Below are 24013 nucleotides of genomic sequence, written 5' to 3' on the forward strand. Positions count from 1 at the left end.
GTATCCTCGGAGCTTTCCTCCAAGGTGTTCTCTTGGGTGGTGGGGGTGGGGCGTGACTCTAGATGGCCCGGCATCATCAGATCGTGATCCTGCAAGACAATGGACATGTGGTTAGTGAAATGGAAGGATAATTTTGTGGGACATCATCAACTTACTTGAGACAGGTTATCTGGATAAAGGGGCAGTGGATTCTCACCTCTCTGGCACAGGCCGACCTCGCTGTAGGTCACTGCTCTCTCCTCGGGCAACAGCGCGATCATCCAGGATCCATTGGTTAGGAGGTGTGGACTCAGATCTCTGGCATCCTGCCACCCGTCTTTGTCCTTTCCCTCTTATTATGGGCTATCTTCTCCTGCAGGGACACAGAGAGGACATTGTGAGCCGCACGCTTGATGGGTCAGGGGGTCTACAGCAGGTGTGGCACTGCACCTAGATATGAAGGGGTTATGCTGGTGGGTGTCAGTGGGTTCTGAGGTATAAGCTTGAAGATCATGATTGGAGGGTGCAAGGTGTCAGCCAGTGGATTGGAAGGAAGGGGGGGGGGTGGTTTGCGATATTGGTGGGTGGCAGGCAGGACGGATGCCATGAGAGAGGTGGTAACTTACGCTTGCAGCAGGGCGGCACGGTGGCGCAGTGGTTAGCATAGCTGCCTCACGGCACCGAGGACCCGAGTTCGTTCCAGGCTCCGGGTCACTGTCGTGTGGAGTTTGCACGTTCTCCCCGTGTCTGTGTGGGCCTCACCCCCACAACGCAAAGATGTGCAGGCTAGGTGGATTGGCCATGCTAAATTGCCCCTTAATTGGAAAAAAATAATTGGGTACTCAAAATTTATTTTAAGAAACTTATGCTGGCAGCTCGTTGGAGGTCGTTTGTCTTCTTCCAACTTTGGACGGTGGTCCTCCTGGTCATGCTGCTCACACTCACTGCAGCTGTCACTACCACTGCCTCCAAGGCGGCATTGCTGACCCTGGTTATCCCACCATCTCGGGGGAAAAGGGTGCCCCGCCTCTCATCCACGGCGTCAAGAAGCCTGGCCAGGTCAGCATCCCCAAAGCAAGGAGTAGGTTTCTGCACTGCCATCCTCATGTCTTGACTGGGAGTGAGTGGCCAGGGAGTGCTTAAAAGCAGCTTCCTCTTTTTAACGGCGAGCAGGTGAGGCGTTAGTTGGGCGAATCAGATGGCGAGGGAGCCAGGAATGGTGAGGTTCACCTGGAGGCTCATCTTTGGGACTAAGTGCAGGTGAATACAGGCCGGGATCGCGCCAATGTGACCGACTTGAAACACCCCGCCACACTCGCCCAAAATTGAAATTTGTTGGATGAATCGTGCCCAACACATTGTCTGAAACTATGGGCGCGATGCACCAGCTGCGCTGCGCCAGAAAAGCAGCTCGCTGTGCCGCTGTATGGCCGTGGAATGCCGGGAGACCCCGCTCACGGGATCTAGCCGGCTCACAGCGCCTTTTCAGATTTAATGCAATCTCGCTCGACATTGCAAGGGATTAGTTTTGGCAAATCTGCATGTTAGAGCGAGGCAGTAAGCCTCACTCTCATGTGCAGATTCCCGCGGTACATGAAGATTTGGGGTTTAATCCCTTTGCTTCGGGGACATCGGGTGAGAGCTGTTTGGTGCTGGTCCCCACAAATGGGGACCAGATGGAATGGCACTCGTGGGGTTCTCATGGGGCTCGGAGGCCCCCAGCTACATGTCTTTGGGCAGGGTGGTGCTCTGGCACTGCTGGTGCCAGCCTTGCAGCCTGGCAGTACCACCGTGTCTGTGTGGGTTTTTCTGCGGGGGCTCTGGTTTCCTCCCATAGCCCAAAGATGTGCAGGTTAGGTGGATTGGCAATGTTAAACTGTCCCTCGGTGGGGCTATGGGGATAGGGTGGGGGATTGTGCCTAGGTGGGCTGCTCTTTCAGAGATTCAGTGTAGGCTCGATGGGCCGAATGGCCTCCTTCTGCACTGCAGGGATTCTATGAATGAAATCTTTATAGTTTTAAGTAGATTAGCTTTATGAATTTATTACCTACAAGAACTAATGACAATAATAATAATCTTTTGTCACAAGTATAAAGTTACTGTGAAAATTCTCGAGTCGTCACATTCCGGCGCCTGTTCGGGTACACAGAGGGAGAATTCAGAATGTCCAATTCACCTAACCAGCACGTCTTTCGGGACATGTGGGAGGAAACTGGAGCACCCGGAGGAAACCCACACAGACACAGGGAGGACGTACAAACTCCGCACAGACAGTGGCCCAAGCCGGGAATCGAACCTGGGACCCTTGCACTGTGAAGCAACAGTGCTAACCACTTTGCCACCTTGCTGCCCCTATGCAATACGTACAAAGGGTTCGAGCTGTGAGCTGTCTCCAAGTTTGCTTGTGCACATGGTGCTATCCAACACTGGACTGACCCCTATGTGCAGGACATGTGTCGTCTTACAGGGAGGTGGTGGCACAGTGATATTGTCACTGGAATGGTGATCTAGAGATCCAGGGTAATGATCTGGGTTCGAATCCCACCAAGGCTAGATGGTGGAATTTAAACTCAATAAAATACTTGCAATTAAAAGTCAGGAAACCATTGTCATTAAAAACTCACCTGAGGGCAGCACGGTAGCATTTTGGATAGCACAATTGCTTCACAGCTCCAGGGTCCTAAGTTCGATTCCAGCTTGGGTCACTGTCTGTGCGGAGTCTGCACATCCTCCCCGTGTGTGCGTGGGTTTCCTCCGGGTGCTCCGGTTTCCTCCCACAGTCCAAAGATGTGCAGGTTAGGTGGATTGGCCATGATAAATTGCCCTTAGTGTCCAAAATTGCCCTTAGTGTTGGGTGGGGTTACTGGGTTATGGGGATAGGGTGGAGGTGTGGACCTTGGGTAGGGATGCTCTATCCAAAAGACGGTGCAGACTCGATTGGCTAAATGGCCTCCTTCTGCACTGTAAATTCTATGATCTATGATCTACATCACTGTGTGAGTGGCAATGTACTCAGTCCCATGCTAATATGTGCCAGACCTTTATACTGTAGAAAGTCAGACCAGACCAAAACTAACGCTGACCTGTATCTGGGCTGCTCTGGCGATTAGGAGCCACACACGACTCGTAAACTATTGGCTGGTTGTGAAGTGAAATGAAAATCGCTTATTGTCACAAGTAGGCTTCAAATGAAGTTACTGTGAAAAGTCCCTAGTCGCCACATTCCGGAGCCTGTTCGGGGAGGCTGTTGCGGGAAGTACTGCTTTGTTACTAAACAAATCCACTTAATGGGGCATAGCTTTGAACCAGCGCCGGAAAGCGTTGGCCCGCTGGAATTACAGGCTTTAGAGCACACTTACCTGCTCTTGAAAATTGCACTGAAACATCCAATGACCAAAGGTGCTTAGGGCCGGCTGTGAAAGAATCCCCGTAGGCCCCAGTGCAGTCCAGCTGCTTCAGATTCCAAGTTGCCGTTCCCCGTTCTTTTATGGCACTAGCTGCAGAGATCTGGTGGGGAGGGCGTTTTTTGGGGGGAGGGGCTCCCGGGGTACCTGAGGCTTTGGGATTCAATCCCTTCGCCTCAGAGACCTCGGGCGTGCACCGTTTGGTACTGGTGCCCATAAAGGGGAATGGCATTCGTGGGGGTCTCCAAGGGGATCGGAGCCTTAGGTAAGATGGTGCCCTGGCACTGCTGGTGCCACCTGGGTGCCCTGGCTGGCCAACCTGGCACCTTGGCAGTGCCCTTGCCAGCTGGCATTGCCACCTGGACACCTTGGTAATTCCAGGCTGGCAGCCAGATGGCACTGGATCTACCAAGGTGTCCAGGTGGCAATGCCAGCTGGCAAGGACACTGCCAAGGTGCCAGGTTGGCACTGCCAAGGTGCCAAGCTGGCATTTTGTGCGTGCGTGAGATCGGGTCGGGGTTACCTGGTGTGGATGCTGAAGAGGTGCTGGAGGACCCTCCCATATTGCGTTCGGCCTTGGGGGGGGGAGGTCGGGGATTCTTTTGGGGGTGTCAGAGATCGGGACGCCATTTTTAAAGTTCCGGCGAGCTGTTGTAAAAACGGGGCTATTTGCGGCCGTTAGTTCCACATTCAGGCCCTTATTCAACACGCATTGCGTTGAATTGCCATGTGTTTCTTACCACGGCGAGTGCTGGGAAATACGCGGCTAAACACGCTCGCTCGGGGTCTTTTTTCCCTTTTGGGAAGATCGCGCAACTCGTCGGGAACCTGCTTCTCTGGGGAGAAACACACCGGTTTTCTGATTGAACCTGACACTTTGCTGCTTTTTCGGAAAGTTCCATCCATTATCTTAAGCATCTCTATCAGATACCTCCTAACTCTTCTCTTTTCTGGCGGAAAAAACACCAGACTGTTCAATAAAACAAAATACTGGGGATGCTGGAAATCTGACAGAAAAATAAAAAATATTGGAAAAGCTCTGCAGCTCTGGCAGCATCTATGGCGTGAGACACCTCGAAGAAGAGTCTGTACTCAAAACATTAACCCTGTTTCCATCTCCACCAGACTGTTCAAATCTTTCTTCTTAGGTACAACCTCTCAGTTCTGGGATCACCCTTGCAAATCACATTTGTATCTTTACCATTGCCTCGTTATCCTTTTTGATTGCATGACTTTTATAGACATTTCATTCTGTTTGCTTTATTTAATTACAACACCATATTGTCAGACATTGACTGGTGCATATAAAGCCAAAGTTTCAGACCACAGTCTGTAGCTAATCTCAACCAGGGCAATAATTAGGCTGTAATAGTGATATTTAGTGCTCCTGGATGAAAAATTAATCTGCGAGGAGTCCCAAAGGCAATCATACCTCCTGACGTCTGCTAGTAAATGGTGATGTGGAATGAGGATGTTAGATCAGAGTACTACTTCGCCTGGTTAATGGTCAAATGGCCCATTGACTCTCACATCCCAGTTTCACATATCAAGAAAGGGCCTTGAGGAAGGCCCCAATAGGCTTAAGAAGCTATCTGAAGAGATGGGGGAACAATCTAAATACAAACAAAAAAAGCAATCACATTTTTTGAAAGAGATCAACGTAGTATTTCTTCAAAATACTTTTAGCAGATAGCAATGGAAAAGCATTATCAGGAATACCAAGAGATACATTACGTACCACATAAACCTGTCTCTCTGTTTACAGTTGATTCACAGAACTTGAATATTTTTTGGTCACTTTGTACACGTTGATATTATCATCTTCATTTCTCTGAACTAGTTCGCAATTAAAATGCTCAGGTAGAATGGCTTCATAGAACTGGTAGATCTGAAAATCCGACCACATTGTGGAAGCAAGGTAAATGGTAGTTCTTTCACTACTGAGATGTAGCAGAGTTCTGACCAGTAAGTGATAGGTCTTTGAACAATAGACAATTTCTCCGCCAAGGATGAAGTCATGGTCGCTCGGAAACTGAGTATGATCACGACCCCAGCATAGGGCACGGACGTCTTCATGATCTCTACAAGACATGGGGATGTTGGCTGTAACATTATGTTGTATTTGCTTCAAAGCACATGGTTGGTCTGTAATTGTCACATTTCCTCCTGAAAAAAATTATATATCTCAGTTTAGGACGTGATGCAGACAATAATCCACGCTTGAATCATGGTCACTAAAGCAAAACAAAAAGTCTCAAGTCACAGCGGCTGGATTCTCCTGTCCCCCAGCCGTGTGTTTCTCAGTGATGCGCCATAAACTGGCAGTAGGATTCTCTACTCCCCCCACTTGTCAATGGGATTTCCCATTTAAGCCACACCAGGGTGTCGGGAAACCCGCGGATGGAAGTGCCCTACTGGCGGGAACAGAGAATCCCAAAGATTACCACCAAAAGAATACACTGACCTATGAACTTCACATCTAAAGCCTGTTGCATCTAGTTCCTAACTCACACATCTTGTCACAGGCATGTACTGGTCAACGGATCCTATTGCTGGTTGTCATCCACCTAAACGCCTTCTCAGATGCACTGAAGGGGAATGCACTGGCAGAATGTCCACTGCATAAATGCTAGCCCAGGTGAGCTTTAATAGAGAGGTTAATCTTCTAAAACAAAAATGTAAATATATTAATATTTAATGGGAGGAAACCACAGGTGAAGTCTCAGTATGTAATACCACTTATTTATATATTTCCCATCGCATCCAAGGAGATTACTTTAATATCAAGGGGCAAATTCTTTTGCTTGAGAATAAAATGGGTCAACACAAGTTTAGAATCTAACTACGTAGAAAGGTTCTGGTCTGGGAACCCTTCAGAGGTTATTGGGTGATAATATTATGGGATTGAGTTCTACCTCACAAGGCCTTTAATAGAAAAATAGGAATTCCTATATTGACCGTGAAGAACCATTTTATTTTATTCCACAGATTTCAGCTTTTTCTGAATATCTTTCCTTTTGGTTGTAGCTACCAAAAGAGCAGATGCTAAGATCTTAGGCCCGTGGGGCACTTCAGGCATTGTTTTATGCAATCGCTCTTTTCAAACACACAGAATAATCAGCAATCCAATATGTATAATCAATGACCATGGGCGAGATTCTCCGACCACCCCCACCCACCCCCCCCCCCCACCCCCCGCCCCGGCCGGGTCAGAGAATCGCCGGGGGCTGGCGTGAATCCCGCCCCCGCCGAATTCTCCGGCACCGGATATTCGGCGGAGGCGGGAATCGCGCCACGCCGGTTGGCGGGCCCCCCCCCCCGCGATTCTCCGGCCCGGATGGGCCGATCCCACCGCTAAAATGCCTGTCCCGCCGGCATAGATTAAACCACCTACCTTACCGGCGGGACAAGGCGGCGCGGGCAGGCTCCGGGGTCCTGGGGGGGTCGCAGGGCGATCTGGCCCCGGGGGGGGTGCCCCCACTGTGGCCTGGCCCGCGATCGGGGCCCACCCATCCGCGGGCGGGCCTGTGCCGTGGGGGCACTCTTTCCCTTCTGCCTCCACCACGGTCTCCACCATGGCGGAGGCAGAAGAGACTCCCGCCGATGCGCATGTGCGGGAATGCCGTCAGCGGCCGCTAACGCTCCCGCGCATGCGCCGCCCGGAGATGTCATTTCCGCGCCAGCTGGCGGGGCACCAAAGGCCTTTTCCGCCAGCTGGTGGGGCGGAAATTCGTCTGGCGCCGACCTAGCCCCTTAAGGTTGGGGCTGGGCCCCCCAAGATGCGGAGCATTCCGCACCTTTGGGGCGGCGCGATGCCCGACTGATTTGCGCCGTCTTGGGCGCCAGTCGGCGGACATCGCGCCGTTTCCGGAGAATTTCGCCCCTTATCTGAGTCTCAATAAAGTGGTTATGTATAATGCAACATTTTCTATGCATAGTATTTTCATGACTGTTTTCATAATTTCACAGGATGTGCATGTTGTTGACTAAGCCAACATTTGTTAACCATCCCTAATTGCCCTTGAGAAGATGGCAGGATAAAGGTGAAACAGCTCACATAGTATTCCCAAGACTTCACATTCGAAAACACATAATGGACAATTGAAGAACTTTTTGTCAAATTTTCAGACCCTAGCGATGGATGCGAAGAATCTGCAGCATATTTTGTAATCGGGATACATTGTAGTGTTCACAATGGTGTTGATAATCAGGGTGACCAACTGTCACATACTTGATGGGATCATTCCATATTGGAGGACACCATCCCATGTCCTGGGTTGTAGCTTGCTGGAATGCTGTTTCTTGCATAATACAGCCCTTTAAATTTCACACATGGCAAGTATGCATTCATAATGCTCCTGTCTGTCCAATCGGACAGGCTCGTCCCCCACCCCACCACCTCTGCCACCGGTTCAGCAGCACCCCCAAACCTGCCCGTCCAGTCTCACCGGTTCAGCAGCACACCCAACCACTACAACTAGCCCCCACCTAGTTGTCTCACAGGTTCAGTTTTGTGAGGGCCACGAAAAATCCAGCACGAGTTTTAAGGATACAAAGTAATAACATTTATTTACAATAACATATATATATATAACAGCAGCAGCAACTTCCCTTGCTGCACACTCCTTCCTCTTTATTACTTTATTTATACTTGGAGTTTACTAATGGTTTCTCCGCCCCCCTCATTGGGGAAGTTCATACTCCCACAGGATTGTGGGATTGTCATTAGTCCCCAGCCAATGGTAAGAAGGCAGGTTATAACTTCCCTCCCCCCCCAAAGTCCAAGGAATCCACCGAAGACCCTGGCGAAGGAGGGCGTCGGAATCGTTTTGCCGCAGGCCGGACACCATTTGCATGCGGCGCTGGATCAGGCGGCGTGTAACGAGACGGAGACCGGCGCTTCCGTGATGAACGGCGCAGCGGTTGTACATCCACGGCCCGTGGACCCGAGGATTCCCCCTCTGATGCATCCTGTGTCTCCATCTCGGAGTCAGAGTCTGCTGCCTCCGTCATGTCAGCGTCTCTATCTCCATTCGGTTCTGTAACGACCTGCGCAGGCTTCGAGTGAGGAGTGGAAGATTGTGAGGACTACCTTCCCTTGTCTCTGGTCTCTGCGGCTGTAGAAATGAACTCCGGGGGCGGGGAATCTTTTGAGGGGATAGTCTTCTGGACCGAACGTGGTCTACATGTTTGCGCTGGAGACGACCCTGGGCTTGCACCTGGTAAGATATAGGGCCCGTTTGGTGAAAGATTACGCCAGGAACCCACTGGGCACCACAAGCAAAATTCCGAACGAACACTGGGTCACCGGGCGCAAACTGCTGAATTGGCCGATGCCGAGAAAATCCCTGTCCCTGCCGTTCTTGTGTGCGGCGTACTTTTGCACCAATGTCCGGGAAAACCATACTAAGGCGGGTGCGAAGTCTCCGGCCCATTAGGAGTTCTGCGGGAGGTACCCCAGTCACCGCATGGGGGGTGGTCCGATACGTAAACAAAAAGCGAGCCAGTCTCGTGTCCATTGATCCAGAAGACTGCTTCTTTAGGCCTCTTTTGAATGTCTGCACTGCGCGCTCTGCCAACACATTTGAAGCCGGGTGGTAAGGGGCAGTACGGATATGGCGTATGCCGTTCATCTTCGTGAACCTCGCAAACTTCTCACTCGTGAATGGAGTGCCGTTATCCGTGACCAGCACCTCGGGGAGGCCATGCGTACTAAAAGACAAACGCATCTTTTCAATTGTTGCGCAGGACGTTGTCCCCTGCATCTTATGCACCTCTAGCCATTTAGACTGGGCGTCAATTAAAAGAAGGAACATGGATCCTTGAAAAAGGCCTGCAAAATCTGCATGCAAGCGTGCCCAAGGCCGCCCTGGCCATTCCCAGTGATGTAGGGGCGCAGCCGGCGGAAGCTTCTGATGCTCCTGGCAAATGGAGCAGTTTTGGCCCACCTTCCCAATGTCGGTGTCGAGGCCTGGCCACCAGACATAACTCCGGGCCAACATTTTCATTTTGGTCACACCTGGATGCCCATTGTGCAAGTCTGTTAGTATCAACTCCTGGCCTTGTTCCGGGACAATCACACGCGTCCCCCACAAGAGGATGCCGTCTTCCACGCTGAATTCTGACAGCTTGGAGGAAAATGCGCGGAACTCGCCTGGGAGCTGTCTATGTTGCCCACCATACAGGACTATGTGCCGAACCTTTGACAGGACTGGCTCCGTCTGGGTCCACTCACGGATCTGTGATGACGTGACAGGCAAGGTGTCCATAAAATTTAGGGTTGCAACCACCTCACTGGTCATGGGGGTCGACATGGGGCCAGTCGATAAAGGCAATCGGCTCAGTGCGTCGGCATTTGCTAGCTGAGTTCCTGGTTTGTGCTCCAGAGAATACTCGTATGCAGCAAGCAACAAAGCCCAGCGCTGGATCTGTGTGGAAGCAATGGGCGGTATTGGCTTATCCTCTCTGAAAAGTCCCAGCAGAGGCTTATGATCAGTCACGATAGTGAAATGGTGGCCATACATGTACTGGTGGAAGCATTTCACCGCAAAAACCACTGCCAGGCCCTCCTTCTCGATCTGCGCGTACTTTTTCTCCGCTGCAATCAATGTGCGGGAGGAGAAAGCTATCGGTCGCTCGGCCCCGTTCTCCATCTTGTGGGACAGGACAGCCCCAATACCATACGGGGATGCATCACATGTGACGAGCAAAGGCTTTCCAGGATCATAGTGGGTTAGTAACCCAGACAACGACAATTGTTGCTTTACCCGCCGGAAAGCGGTTTCTTGCGGCTGAGCCCAAACCCAGGTGTGATTTTTCTTTAGCAGAAGATGCAACAGGGCCAGCGTAGTTGCCAGATTGGGGAGAAACTTCCCGTAATAGTTTACGAGACCAAGAAAAGAACGAAGATGCGAAGTGTCAGTCGGGGGCGGGGGCCTGTTGAATCGCACGCACCTTCTCTGCGACGGGGTGCAAACCTTCGCGGTCCACCCGATAACCTCGGTAGACTACTTCCTTAGCCTGAAATACGCACTTTGTGCGACGTAAACAGACTCCAGCCTCTGAAAAGCGTCTAAGGACAGCCTCCAGATTTTCCAAATGTTACTGCTCCGATGTCCCTGTAATCAAAACGTCATCTAAGTATACAGCAATACGTGGTAAACCTCTCAAAATGCCCTCCATAACACGTTGAAAAATTGCGCAGGCAGAGGATACTCCAAAGGGCAACCATGTATATTCATACAGGCCCCGGTGTGTATTAATCGTTACATATGGTCGGGAGGCAGGGTCCAGCTCCAACTGCAGGTAGGCGTGACTCATATCTAATTTTGTGAACGAGAGTCCACCTGCAAGCTTCGCGTAGAGATCCTCTATGCGAGGCATTGGATATCGGTCGAGTCAGGTAGCCGTATTCACTGTACGTTTATAGTCACCACACAAGCGAACTGTGGTATCTGGCTTCATTACAGGTACAATTGGTGCTGCCCAGTCAGCAAAACGGACGGGCCTGATAATACCCAAACGAGTGAGCTCCCCTTCTACCTTCTCGAGCAAGACGTAAGGCACCGGGCGCGCCTGAAAATAGCGCGGCGTGGCTTCTGGTTCGACTTGGATACGGGCTACGGCCCCTTTTATTTTCCCCAAACCAGGCTGGAATACATCTGGATATCGTCCTAGCACCTCAGTCATCCCTTCAGAAACTGTTTGGAGGATGTGCTGCCATTGCAACTGCAAATGGCGCAACCAGTCCCGACCCAACAGGCAGGGCCCATGGCCGCGCACCACGATTAGTGGGAAACGCCTCTCCTGGCGTCCATAAACAACAGGGGTCATTGTAGTTCCTGCAATGTCCAGTGGTTCCCCCCGTGTAGGTGGCCAACCTGGCCTGTGAGTCGGTTAATGTAAGGGTCTGTATACCCTGCTTGATGCGGTCGAATGTCCTCTGGGCATTCACGGAGGCCGCTGCGCCAGTGTCCAACTCCATCTCAAGCGGGTGACCATTGACCCGTACTGTCACCTTAATGGGGGCCACATGGGGAGCTGCCACACAATGCAGCTGCAGGCAGTTGTCCTCCGTCTCCACGTCCTCAGGAGCAGTCGCCGCAGGTTCATCCACATGGAAGGTACGGCCTCTGGGCTGGTCCCAGTTACGACCCCTGGGCTGGTCCCAGTTTCGGTCGGAACGACGGTGCCTCTGGCACCCCCAGGACCGCCGTCCGTGACGGGGTCGGCGCCTACAAGTCTGACATGGACATGGCTCCTCATCCATTGGTTCTAGAGAAGGCTCGCTTCGGGGAGGAATGTCCGACGGCCACTAGCGTCGGTCCTGACGTCGCCTAGCCCAAGGTACTGCAGGAGTGCGGGGGGACGTTTTTGGACGGAAGGGGTTGCGCCCCAAGGCATGCACTTCCATTCCCTGTAGCTTCTGCACTCCTCGTTCTGCGCTCTCTCGGGACAATACTATTTGAATGGCCTGTTGAAAAGTCAATGTTGGCTCTGCTAACAACTTTCTCTGGGTGGCCGCATTGTTAATACCGCAAACCAAACGGTCGTGTAACATTTCTGACAAGGTCTCACCATAGTCACAGTACTCCGCAATCCTGCGTAGCCTGGATAGAAAATCGGCAAGGGATTCTCCAGGGGTCCTCTCAGCGGTAATAAACCGGTAACGCTGGACTATCGTAGACGGGGTTGTGTTAAAATGTTGCCCCACTATATTCACAAGTTCATCAAACGTTTTGGTGTCCGGCGCAGCTGGGTATGTAAGGCTCCTAATCACCCCAAACCTATGCGGGTCGCAGGCGGTGAGCAATATGACCACCTGGCGCTCGTTTTCGGTGATATTGTTTGCCCGGAAATAGTAACGCATCCGTTGTGTGTACTGGTTCCAGCTTTCCAGCGCAGCATCAAAAACATCCAAACGTCCGTACAGAGGCATGGTATAATAGAAAACAACTTCCAACCTGTGTCCAAAAAAATCCAGGGAGATGGTTTCAGCAGTGTAGGCAGCTATTCACTTTAACCCTCGTCGCCAGTTTTGTGAGGGCCACGAAAAATCCAGCACGAGTTTTAAGGATACAAAGTAATAACATTTATTTACAATAACATATATATATAACAGCAGCAGCAACTTCCCTTGCTGCACACTCCTTCCTCTTGGTTCCAAACTGGCCAGCTTTATTTATACCTGGAGTTTACTAATGGTTTCTCCGCCCCCCTCATTGGGGAATCTCATACTCCCACAGGATTGTGGGATTGTCATTAGTCCCCAGCCAATGGTAAGCAGTCAGGTTATAACATTCAGCATCACCTCTGTCCATTTGTGTGAGTCCTCATGTTCTTCCCTTATTTTTTTTACCCCTGAGAGTTGGTCACACTGCGAGTAATGTCTACCAGTGAAGCAAAGAGAAATAAGAAGGAAGAGAACGAGCACATGTAACATTTTATTATATCCCCAGGACATCCCAAAGCACTTCATAACTCATGAAACACAGTCATTGTTGTTAGGAGAGATAGGCAAAAGAGAAAAGGAGGGAGCTGGCCCTCTAATAAAGGCAGAATAGATGAAAGATCTTGGGCTGGATTCTCCCAAAATGGGACTCTGTCCCCACGCCAGCATAGAAACGCTGCCGTTTTACTCTGAAGGTTCCTGGGAAAACGTGGAGCTGATTCAATGACCTGCAGGGGGCTAGTAGGAATCCAGAGTAGTTCACGCGGCTTCAGCTGCAGATACGGGCCCCCGCACTTCCTGTTTTGAGTCCGCGCATGCGCACGGCGGCGGCCTCCAGCGGCCACGCTGAGTGCCACAGCGGACTCAGACAGAGGCAGACAGAGAAATTAGAGCCCCCCCCCCGATAGGCCACACGCCCAAAGATCTAACCACGCCGATCTGTCCCCCAGCCACCTATAAGGCCCCCCACCCCGGTGTCTGATCACCCCGCCCCCCACCAGGGCGGCCGTGGACTGAGTCCGCAGCCGCTACGCGAGCATCCCGACCGGCGATAGCAGGTTAGTTCCACGCCGTCGGGAACTCGGCCAGTCGGGAGCGGAGGATCGCTGGACTGGCGATCCAATGGGCCCCAGCCGTGCGGAGTACTCCGCGATCATGCCGAATCTCGGGTCTCGGAGAATCGCCGGACTGGCGCCGGGCGCAATTTCGGTATGAAATTGGATTCTCTGCCCTGCTCCGAATACGATTTCAGCGCGGGGCTGCAGAGTATCCAGCCTCTTAGCTTGGAAAATTTTGTAGAATCAATTTGGATAGGGTTATGTGTTTTATATTATTGTATGTTTGAACTGCTTCAGAGGAATGCAAAGATGACACTTGTTCCTAAATGTGCAAAAGGTTTATTTACAATAGTTTTATAATGTCCCTGTCATCACAAAATGTCTGTACCTTGTTTACCCTCACTCTAGTTTCCAGACCTTTCTGTGGTGTCTGTTTAATTTTCTGAGCCCATGCTCAGGCTTACCCAATTGCGCACAGTGAGCATTGGTCAGTTAACAGGCTTACATCATCAAATACAGTACAATTGAACCATTCAATGGTACACTAAGAAATATCATGGGGCAAAACATATTGGTGAAAATTAAGTGCAACTGTAGTATGGGGAAGAGTATAAATAAGGAAGTTAAAGCTGTTACATTCTTCTTCTTCAGTGTAAACATACCAATCATAGACAAGTATTTGGAAATGGACATAGTTTAAACAATGTATATTTCTTTTCTTTAAATAAATTTAGAGTACCCAATTAATTTTTTCCAATTAAGGGGCAATTTAGTGTGGCCAATACACCTACCCTGCACATCTTTGGGTTGTGGGGGCGAAACCCACATAATTACAGGGAGAATGTGCAAACTCCACAGTGACAGTGACCCAGAGCCGGGATCAAACCGAGGACCCCGGCGCCATGAGGCAGCAGTGCTGACCACTGCGCCACTATGCTGCCCGTAACAATTTATATTTCTACTGAGTTTTACGAATAAGATATAAATTTAAGTTTAATTTGTGTTTCTGTATTTGTGTGCAAAGAAAGGGAAAAACTTCAGTTAACTTCATAGATCATAGATCATAGAATTTACAGTGCAGAAGGAGGCCATTCGGCCCATCGAGTCTGCACCGGCTCTTGGAAAGAGCACCCTACCCAAAGTCAACACCTCCACCCTATCCCCATAACCCAGTAACCCCACCCAACACTAAGGGCAATTTTGGACACTAAGGGCAATTTATCATGGCCAATCCACCTAACCTGCACATCTTTGGACTGTGGGAGGAAACCGGAGCACCCGGAGGAAACCCACGCACACACGGGGAGGACGTGCAGACTCCGCACAGACAGTGACCCAAGCCGGAATCGAACCTGGGACCCTGGAGCTGTGAAGCAATTGTGCTATCCACAAGGCTACCGTGCTGCCCCAATGTTAAACAAAGGTTGCCTGTATGTCCATAAATTTCAGTTACACTTTAAACCTTGCCTGCATCATAATTGATGTTTTGCAATATAAAAGCGATTACAGGCTCTTATAGAAACTAAGTTGTTGCTTAGAAACTAGAGGCCCACACTGAATAACAGAAGCATTTGAGTTCATTCTGGAACTAGGTAACTGAGAAGCAAGAGGTTTTCTGCAGAAGCTGCCAGTACAGGCAGGACAATACAGGGATGCAGAAAGCAAGTCCCAGAAGCTAACGAACAGAAAGTTCCAGATACCAGGGGATGAAAAGAGAAGTCCCAGGAGGATTGAACTCCAAGGGACAAAAATCGGGAAGCTGAACAAGAAACTGTTCACTGAAGTTAAAGAAAGGAACAGAGTGAAAAGGTTGCAAGGTACAGATCTGGCGATGTTGACTGGTGAGAAGTCAGGCATCTGTGGCGAGCCTAAGGTTGATAACACCTTAATACAGTCTGTGAAGCAGTGGTGTTCTGCTGGCGTGGCTAGGTACCTGAGATATTGTGTGGAAGCTTGAATGCGTGTGTTGATCCGGGGCAGAGAAATACTGAAAGGAGAGTTTGAAATCACAGATATGCATCCTTGATGAAGGCAGCTGTGTAGAAGAAGATTTCAAAGTGTGTTCTTCGAGGGTGGAGTTTGGAAATCCCCGTGGGGAAGTCCAGTGAGTTCCAGTGAGACAAGTTGGCTCACAGTGTGACAAACAGTTGAGGAGATTTGATGAAAAGCCCACAGAGGTTGTACTGAGTGGCATCTGTCACTTGGTTTCAGAGTGTGGTGTATCTGACCACATTTCACCTAGTGGTTTACAGGGACTGTGAACTTACTGAGAACTAGCTTGTATTTTCCTGAAACATTATGTGAGGGCTGGACAGAGTAGATAGAGAGAAACTGTACATGCTCGCAAAATGATCAAGAAAGGGAGGGCACAGATTTAAAGTGATTTGCAAAAGAAGGAAATGTGATGTGAGAAAAAACGTTTTCACATAATGAGTGGTTCAGGTCTGGAATGCACTTCCTGGAAGTATGGTGTAGGCAGATTCAATCAAGGCATTCAAGAGGGCATGAGGTGATTACTTGAATAGAAACAATGTGCAGAGGTACGGGGAAAAGGCAGGGGAATGGCAATGAACCATGAAGCTCCTATGGAGAGCTATTTGAGACAGGAAGGGCCAAATGACTTCTTTCTGCACCGTGACAGTTCTGTGATTTCTGGGTATGAAGGTTTGACATGCCTTGCATTCCTTCATTGCTTTTCTGATGTCTTGGTGGATTCCTAGCCAAATATACCAGGGACTGGATTCTCCGCTGTCAGGATTCTCCGTTGTGCCGGCAGCACACCTACGCCCGGGGCTTTCCCAATGGTGAAATCCCAATGGCCAGCTGGCGGGACGGAGAATCCCGCTGCCGGCGGGGAAGCTCCGCCCCATCTCTTTGGCCACTCTTCTGGTCCCTTAAATATTTCTTCTTGAGATATTCCATGTGCATCTCACTGTCTTCCATAGTTGCTGTATTACAGGAATATTGGGCATTTCTTGCTGGAACTGTTGACCTTATGTCTATGTGTAGAATGGGCGACATGTGGCACAGTGGTTAGCATTGCTGCCTACGGCGCTGAGGACCCAGGTTTGAATCCCGGCCCTGGGTCACTGTCCGTGTGGAGTTTGCACATTCTCCCCCTGTCTGCGTGGGTTTCACACCCACAAACCACAGATGTGCAGGTTAGGTGGATTGGCCACGCTAAATTGCCTCTTAATAGGGAAAAAAATAATTGGATACCCTAAATTTATTTTTTAAAATGTCTATGTGCAGAATGTCTTCTATTTCAATGTCCAAAGAACTGCTTGCAGATCTTGGGAAGTCTGTGGTTATTGATGGGTTAGGCTTAGGGTATTGGGTGTGACCATGGAATTACCTGGCTTGTAGCGTATTTTACAATCGTAGCTTTGAATTTTAACCAGCAGGAACTGTAATCTTGGTGGTGCACAAGTTAGGAATTTTCACCAGGTTATTTCAAGTGGTTTATGGTCAGTTTCCATGATGAAGTTCTTTGCAAAGAAATAAGTGTAGAATTGCTGGATGCCAAATACCAGTGCCAAAATTTCACGTTCCATCTTTGCATAATTAGCCAAATAGCAGATGATCTGCATTGCAGTGTTTGGTCATCTTCTCCCAGTGCAAGCTCAGGGTTTCCAATAGTGCTTCCTGTGACGTCTGGTCCTCTTCATTGTCTCAACATACCATGAATGGTGACCAAGGACAGGTCCTTACACACTGGTACTGGCAATCAATGGAGCTATGGTGCTCACAATATTATATTTTTCTGTTGAAGAGAGCGAGTTTGTTCATGACACTTGAGTGTAATATATCACAGGGATGAAATCTCCCAGCGATTTGTATCCAGTTAGTTTGGCAGTGGCTGGTCAGATCATCGCTTGCATCTATTGTGAACACATACATTTCAATGTACAAGGTGCAATGATGTTTGTATCTGCACCAGCATCTGCATATAGATTAGACACCCTAAATCTGTGGGCATGTAATGTTGCTGTTACTTTGTCATGCATTCTTTGATATCCATTGTGCAGAGTGCCTGTTCACTTTGTTTGACCCTGGAGCTTGGTTAGACAATTTGTGTATCTTATCTTTATACTGTTTGGTACATGCTCTTGGTAGGTTAGATTTCTATAACACTTTGGATGTGGCTGCTCATGACATTGAAACACATGTTTTGGTCTTTGTTTTCAGAATTGGCACTTCCAGTGTCCTCTGGTGCCACATGTCTTGCACATATCTTTGAAAGCTGGGCATTTTCTGGATGCATGTATGAGGCCCCACCACCTTAATTGCCTACTGCCTTGCCTGCGTTGGCTATTGTGCCTATGATGGACAAATCGCACATAGCCTGTAGGATTTGTCCACGTATTTGAATGGATTTGTAACTGCGTCCGCTTTGTCATAGTACTTCCAAGGTGTAACCTTTGGCTTGGTCCAAAAGGCCTTTTTGGAACACTTACGTTGTGGTAGGTCCTATCACAAGCTGTATTATTCTGTCAGCTAGCTCGGCTGCCGTGAAGTAGTAATCATGCGCATCTACTTACAAATCGGTCAATGGTTTCTGTCGGTTGTTACCTAACAGACATAAATTACAGACGGTGTATTCTGAAGTTGAGCTTCAATTGTAATTTATCTTCGAGTATTGACTGTATTTTACCTGGATTTTTAGGATGGTTATCTGATGTGTTGCTGTGGCAGATTGAGGTGCCTGTCTCTTTAAGACCACAGCTGAGGAAGGTCACCTGGCTCTGGGGACCAATGGAGACTGAGAGCGGGTAATCACCCCAGAGGGTGGAGTCTCTTCCCGGGCAGAATACACCGGGGAACCACGTGGTGAAGATGTAAAAGCTGGAGCAGCAGCTTCAGGCTGCTCCACGGTAGCAAGGCCATGGGCCTCTGTACCATTGTTTCTTGTTACCAATAAACTCTGTTTGTTAACATGAACAGCCTTTGCCTCGTCGCTGGCAGGCTACCACAATTGCCTAAAGCAATTTAAATTTTAAGGGCTTGTTTCTCTGTGTGGTAAACACCACTGGTCACACACTACGCGTATTACGGTACTGCCACTGTATTACAGGTACCACAGTAATCCCAGCCTGCTGGCTCCTCCCAGCAGGCACCGTATAAAAGTGTATGCTCTCCTGCGCAGCTCCCATTCTGGTTCCAGCTGCAGGAGGCTCAACACCTTGTGCAATAAAGCCTCAATTGTTTCACCATTCTCGTCTCGTGGTCATTGATGGCACATCAATTTATTGCACAAGATTTTATGAGATGAACGTCTTAATCAAGCCTAATCGCCTGGAGCTGAACCCTCACGCAGCCGAAGCCACTGCCACCTTCGAGCACTGGCTAGCCTGCTTTGAAGGCTACCTCGGAGTAGCCACTGAAGAACTCTCAGTCCCGCAGAAGCTCCAGATCCTCTACTCATGGGTGAGTCCACAAGTTTTTCCCCTCATCCGGGATGCGCCCACCTACACAGATACAATGGCTCTACTAAAGGGATAGTACATCAAGTCGGTGAATCAAGTGTACGCCAGGCACCTCCTGGCCACGAGACAGCAACTCCCGGGGGAGTCTCAGGGCGATTTTTTGCGGGCTCTACGGATACTCGGTAGGAACTGTAACTGCCAGGCAGTTTCGGCAGTCCAACACACCAAACTATTAATCAGAGACGCTTATGTCACGGGCATTAAGTCTATTTACGTTCGCCAGCGGCTATTGGAAGGGGTTACGCTCGACCTTGCAGAGACTGTTCAGCTTGCTAACCCTCTAGAAGTGGTCTCCCATAATCTGGAGGCCTACACCTCCGACTGCGCAGCACCCTCGTGGGCATCGTGGGCCCCACCACCGGGCCAACTCGATTGCACCACACATGCCTGCGCCGCACGGCATTCGACCAATTCCGGAGGGCCCAAATGTTACTTTTGTGGCCAGAGCAAACATCCCAGGCAGTGCTGCCCGGCGCTGAGCGCGACCTGCAATGGGTGTGGGAAGGAGGGCCACTTAGTTTCCGTTTGCCAGGCCCGGTCGGTCGCCGCTGTTTCCAAGCCCAGCCTCGCAACACCCCCTCACGTGTGATCCAGGGGCGCCGCCATCTTCTCCACCACAAGCCACGTGCGGCCCGTGGACGCCACCATCTTTGATGTCACCCGCCATGTGCACCCCGTGGGTGCCGCCATCTTGGACCGCGCCTCAGGACCCCTGCTCACCTGGCCGTTCGTGACTCGCCGATATCTCCGCCACCGCTGATCAGCCCGGAACCTCCCAACATCTTCCACAGCTCGCTTCCATCACCCTTGATCAGTCTCGGTCCCGCAACCTCGCGACCGCTACGACGACGGTAATGATCAACGGGCACGAGACGACCTGCCTCTTTGACTCCGGGAGCACAGAGAGTTTCATCCACCCTGCTACGGTAAGGCGCTGCTCCCTCCCGGTAATCCCCGTCACCCAGAAAATATCCCTGGCCTCCGGATCCCGTGCAAATCCGGGGGTACTGCGTCGCGACCCTCACCGTTCAGGGCGTAGAGTATAGCGACTTCAGGCTCTACGTCCTCCCCCACCTCTGTGCTACCCTGTTACTAGGTCTCGATTTTCAATGCCACCTCCAAAGCCTTACTCTGAAATTCGGCGGACCCCTGCCCCCCCTCACCGTTTGTGGCCTCACGGCCCTTAAGGTCGAGCCGCCTTCACTGTTCGCAAAGCTCACCCTGGACTGTAAGACCGTCGCCACGAGGAGCAGACAGTACAGTGCGCAGGACAGGACCTTCATCAAGTCAGAAGTCCAACGGCTTCTGCGGGAGGGAATCATTGAGGCCAGTAACAGCCCCTGGAGAGCTCAAGTGGTGGTAGTCAAGACTGGGGAGAAACACAGGATGGTCATCTACTACAGTCAGACTATCAATCGGTACACACAGCTCGATGCGTACCCGCTCACACGCATATCTGACATGGTCAATCAGATTGCGCAGTATCGAGTCTTCGCCACAGTTGACTTGAAGTCCGCCTACCACCAGCTCCCAATCCACCCGGTGGACCGCCAATACACTGCATTCGAAGCAGATGGCCGCCTCTATCACTTCCTTAGAGTTCCCTTCGGCGTCACGAATGGGGTCTCGGTCTTCCAGCGAGAGATGGACCAAATGGTTAACCAGTACGGGCTGCGAGCCATGTTCCCGTACATAGATAATGTCACCATCTGCGGCCATGACCAGCAGGACCACGACGCAAACCTCCAAAACGTCCTCCATACCGCCAAACTCCTTAACCTACAATAAGGAGAAATACGTTTTCCGCACCAACCGCTTAGCCATCCTTGGCTACGTTGTGGAAAGTGGAGTCCTAGGGCCTGACCCCGACCGTATGCGCCCCCTCCTGGAACTCCCCCTCCCCCGCTGCCCCAAGGCCCTGAAATGATGCCTGGGGTTTTTCTCATATTATGCCCAGTGGGTCCCTAATTATGCGGACAAGGCCCGCCCACTCATCAAGTCCACAGTTTTTCCCCTAACGGCTGAGGCTCGCGGGGCCTTCAACCACATCAAGGCGGACATCGCCAAAGCCACGATGCACGCGGTCGACGAGTCCCTCCCCTTCCAGGTGGAGAGCGATGCATCGGACGTGGCTCTGGCCGCCACCCTCAACCAGGCGGGCAGGCCCATGGCTTTCTTTTCCCGCACCCTTCATGCCTCCAAAATGTGGCACTCCTCTGTTGAAAAGGAGGCCCAAGCCATTGTGGAAGCTGTGCGACATTGGCGGCATTACCTGGCCGGCAGGAGATTCACTCTCCTCATAGACCAACGGTCAGTTGCCTTCATGTTTAGCAATACACAGCAGGGCAAGATCAAGAATGACAAGATCTTGAGGTGGAGGATCGAGCTCTCCACCTACAACTATGAGATCTTGTATCGCCCGGGGAAGCTCAATGAGCCCCCAGATGCCCTATCCCGCGGTACATGTGCCAGTGCACAAGTGGACCAACTCCGGGCTCTCCATAATGACCTCTGCCACCCGGGGGTCACCCGGTTCTTCCATTTTATCAAGGCCCGCAACCTGCCCTACTCCATCGAGGAGGTCAGGACCGTGACCAGGGACTGCCCAGTCTGCGCGGAGTGCAAACCGCACTTCTACCGGCCGGACAGGGCGCACCTGGTGAAGGCCTCCCTCCCCTTTGAGCGCCTCAGCATGGACTTCAAAGGGCCCCTCCCCTCCACCGGCTGCAACGTGTACTTTCTAAATGTTATTGATGAGTACTCCCGTTTCCCATTCATCATCCCATGTCCCGACATGATTTCTGCCACGGTCATCAAGGCCCTGCACAGCATCTTCACCCTGTTCGGTTTCCCCACCTACATCCACAGCGATCCGGGATCCTCCTTTATGAGTCATGAGCTGCGTCAGTTCCTGCTCAGCAAGGGCATCGCCTCGAGCAGGACGACCAGCTACAACCCCCGGGGAAATGGGCAGGTGGAGAGGGAGAACGGGACGATCTGGAAGGCCGTCCTGCTGGCCCTTCGGTCTAAAAATCTCCCAGTCTCCCGCTGGCAGGAGGTCCTCCCTGACGTGCTCCACTCCATCCTGTCGCTCCTGTGCACCGCTACTAATGAGACCCCTCACAAACATGTGTTTGCCTTCCCGAGTAAGTCCACCTCTGGGGTTTCGCTCCCAACATGGCTGGCAGTTCCTGGGCCCGCCCTCCTCCGGAAGCATGCGAGGAGCCATAAATCGGATCCCTTGGTTGAGAAAGTCCACCTCCTCCATGCGAATCCACAGTACGCCTACGTGGCACATCCCAACGGGCGACAGGACACAGTCTCCCTTCGGGACCTGCCACCCTGCTGGGTCCCCAGCCACAACCCCTGACCTGGTACCGCTTCTCCCCCCTCCGGTTGCCTCCCTCACCCCTGCGCCGCACACCCTCCCGCCAGCGAACCTCACTGCAGCCCCCCCCCCAGCAGTATCCGTCCCCCCACTGGATCCACTGCGGGGTGACGATGGAGAGGACAACATGCTCTCGGAGTCTCAGGTGACCACATCGGCGGCCACACCACCACCAGGACTGAGGCGATCGCAGCGGAGGGCCAAAGCCCCCGACAGACTAAATATGTAATGTTGTTCTTCACCCCCGCCAGACTCTTTTTAAACAGGGGGTGAATGTGATAAACACCACTGGTAACACATTACGCGTATTACGGTACTGCCACTGTATTACAGGTACCACAGTAATCCCAGCCTGCTGGCTCCTCCCAGCAGACGCCGTATGAAAGTGTATGCTCTCCTGTGCTGCTCCCATGCTGGTTCCAGCTGCAGGAGGCTCAACCTCTTGTGCAATAAAGCCTCAATTGTTTCACCATTCTCATCTTGTGGTCATTGATGGTACATCACTCTGGTTTGGGAACATTGGGATCCAGGAAACACAGCTTGACACATTGTTAAAACAAAACAAATTCAGATAGGAGATCCAGTACCTAGGAATTGAGTGGTGGAAATGTTATGGTCATCTTTTTTTAAACTTTTTGCAGGATTTTTAAAGCTACCTGGAGCGTTTGATAGCTATGCAAGTTTCCTCCAATGCTTTTAGAGTTAATTTAGCTTTGAGTTGCAATACCTTTAGGGGCCACTGACTTCTTTGGTCATAGGTTACTCTTAACTGCGATGGAAGCATTGTTGAGCTCTCTCTGACTATTGCCAGGTTTAACTCTAAGCTCCACCTACAAATCAGTGATTTCAGTAGAAAATAGGTGCAGACTCAAAAATGAAAACAACAGCAAAATAAAAACTGTCCCAAAAGCTACTTTCAGCCACTAGGAACTGCCACTGGTCAGATTTCTCCTCCTGCGGTTTTTAGCCTCTGTTGGAATGAATTGCTCTTCTGTGGACTTCTACTTAAAGCAAGACCACTTGTAGTCTGCTGTTTCATCCTTGTTCCTGTTTAAACTTTGTAGCAGATAGACTTCAAAAAGATTTATCAGGACCCGTCTGCTGGCTAAGTAAGGTGCAGTTAGAGGATAGAGGTACAGAGCTGGAGAATCATGTACACAATGTGAGTTTTGATAGTGGTTGCACGTGAGATTCACGCCAGGTCTTTTCTTCTGCTGCGAGTGAGGGGTTAAGTCTTTTTGCATTTGACCATCAAAATCCGTGCTGCCATACGGCCACCATGTTACATTTTACTTTTTTTGGCATAAATGTACCAATCATACAAAAAGATTGGTGAAACAATAATGTGGGTTCTTTATATGAAGAAAAGACTGCATGTAGATAACATTCAGTGGGAGCTAAGTAACATACATCTAACGTCTACCCTGCTGCTGATAGACTGCCTACGAGATATGGGATTAGTCTTGTAGTAATGATTGGCAGTATTTAAGATAAGAGGCCCATGTAACAAAGGAGTCCAAAAATTATTGGGAGACTTGAATTTTCATATGGACTGGACAAACCAAAATTGCAGTAGTGGTATGGAGAGTGAGTTGTTTCTCAAAAAAGACTTGCTGCAGACTAGGGAAGAAGAAAATATTTTGAATTGAAAGTATTCACCCCCACCTTTTTCTTTAATTCACTGTGTGAAAAAAGTAAATGATAATATTAACAATACAGTCCCGCTAACTAATATAAACTCTAAGAAA

General features: G+C 50.4%; 1 protein-coding gene across 2 annotated transcripts in view; it reads right to left on the reverse strand.

Moving 5' to 3' along the window:
- LOC140389287 (EEF1A lysine methyltransferase 3-like) overlaps nt 1-24013 on the reverse strand; it is a 41848-nt gene that overhangs the window by 12215 nt on the left and 5620 nt on the right. For both annotated transcript variants that reach the window (XM_072473465.1, XM_072473464.1), the window contains exon 4: nt 5122-5549. In XM_072473465.1, coding sequence (XP_072329566.1) covers nt 5143-5549 — 407 coding nt within the window. In that variant the 3' untranslated portion in view covers nt 5122-5142. The remainder of the gene's footprint in view (nt 1-5121; nt 5550-24013) is intronic.

The sequence above is a fragment of the Scyliorhinus torazame genome, chromosome 14, assembly GCF_047496885.1.
Source record: "Scyliorhinus torazame isolate Kashiwa2021f chromosome 14, sScyTor2.1, whole genome shotgun sequence".
NCBI lineage: Eukaryota > Metazoa > Chordata > Chondrichthyes > Carcharhiniformes > Scyliorhinidae > Scyliorhinus > Scyliorhinus torazame.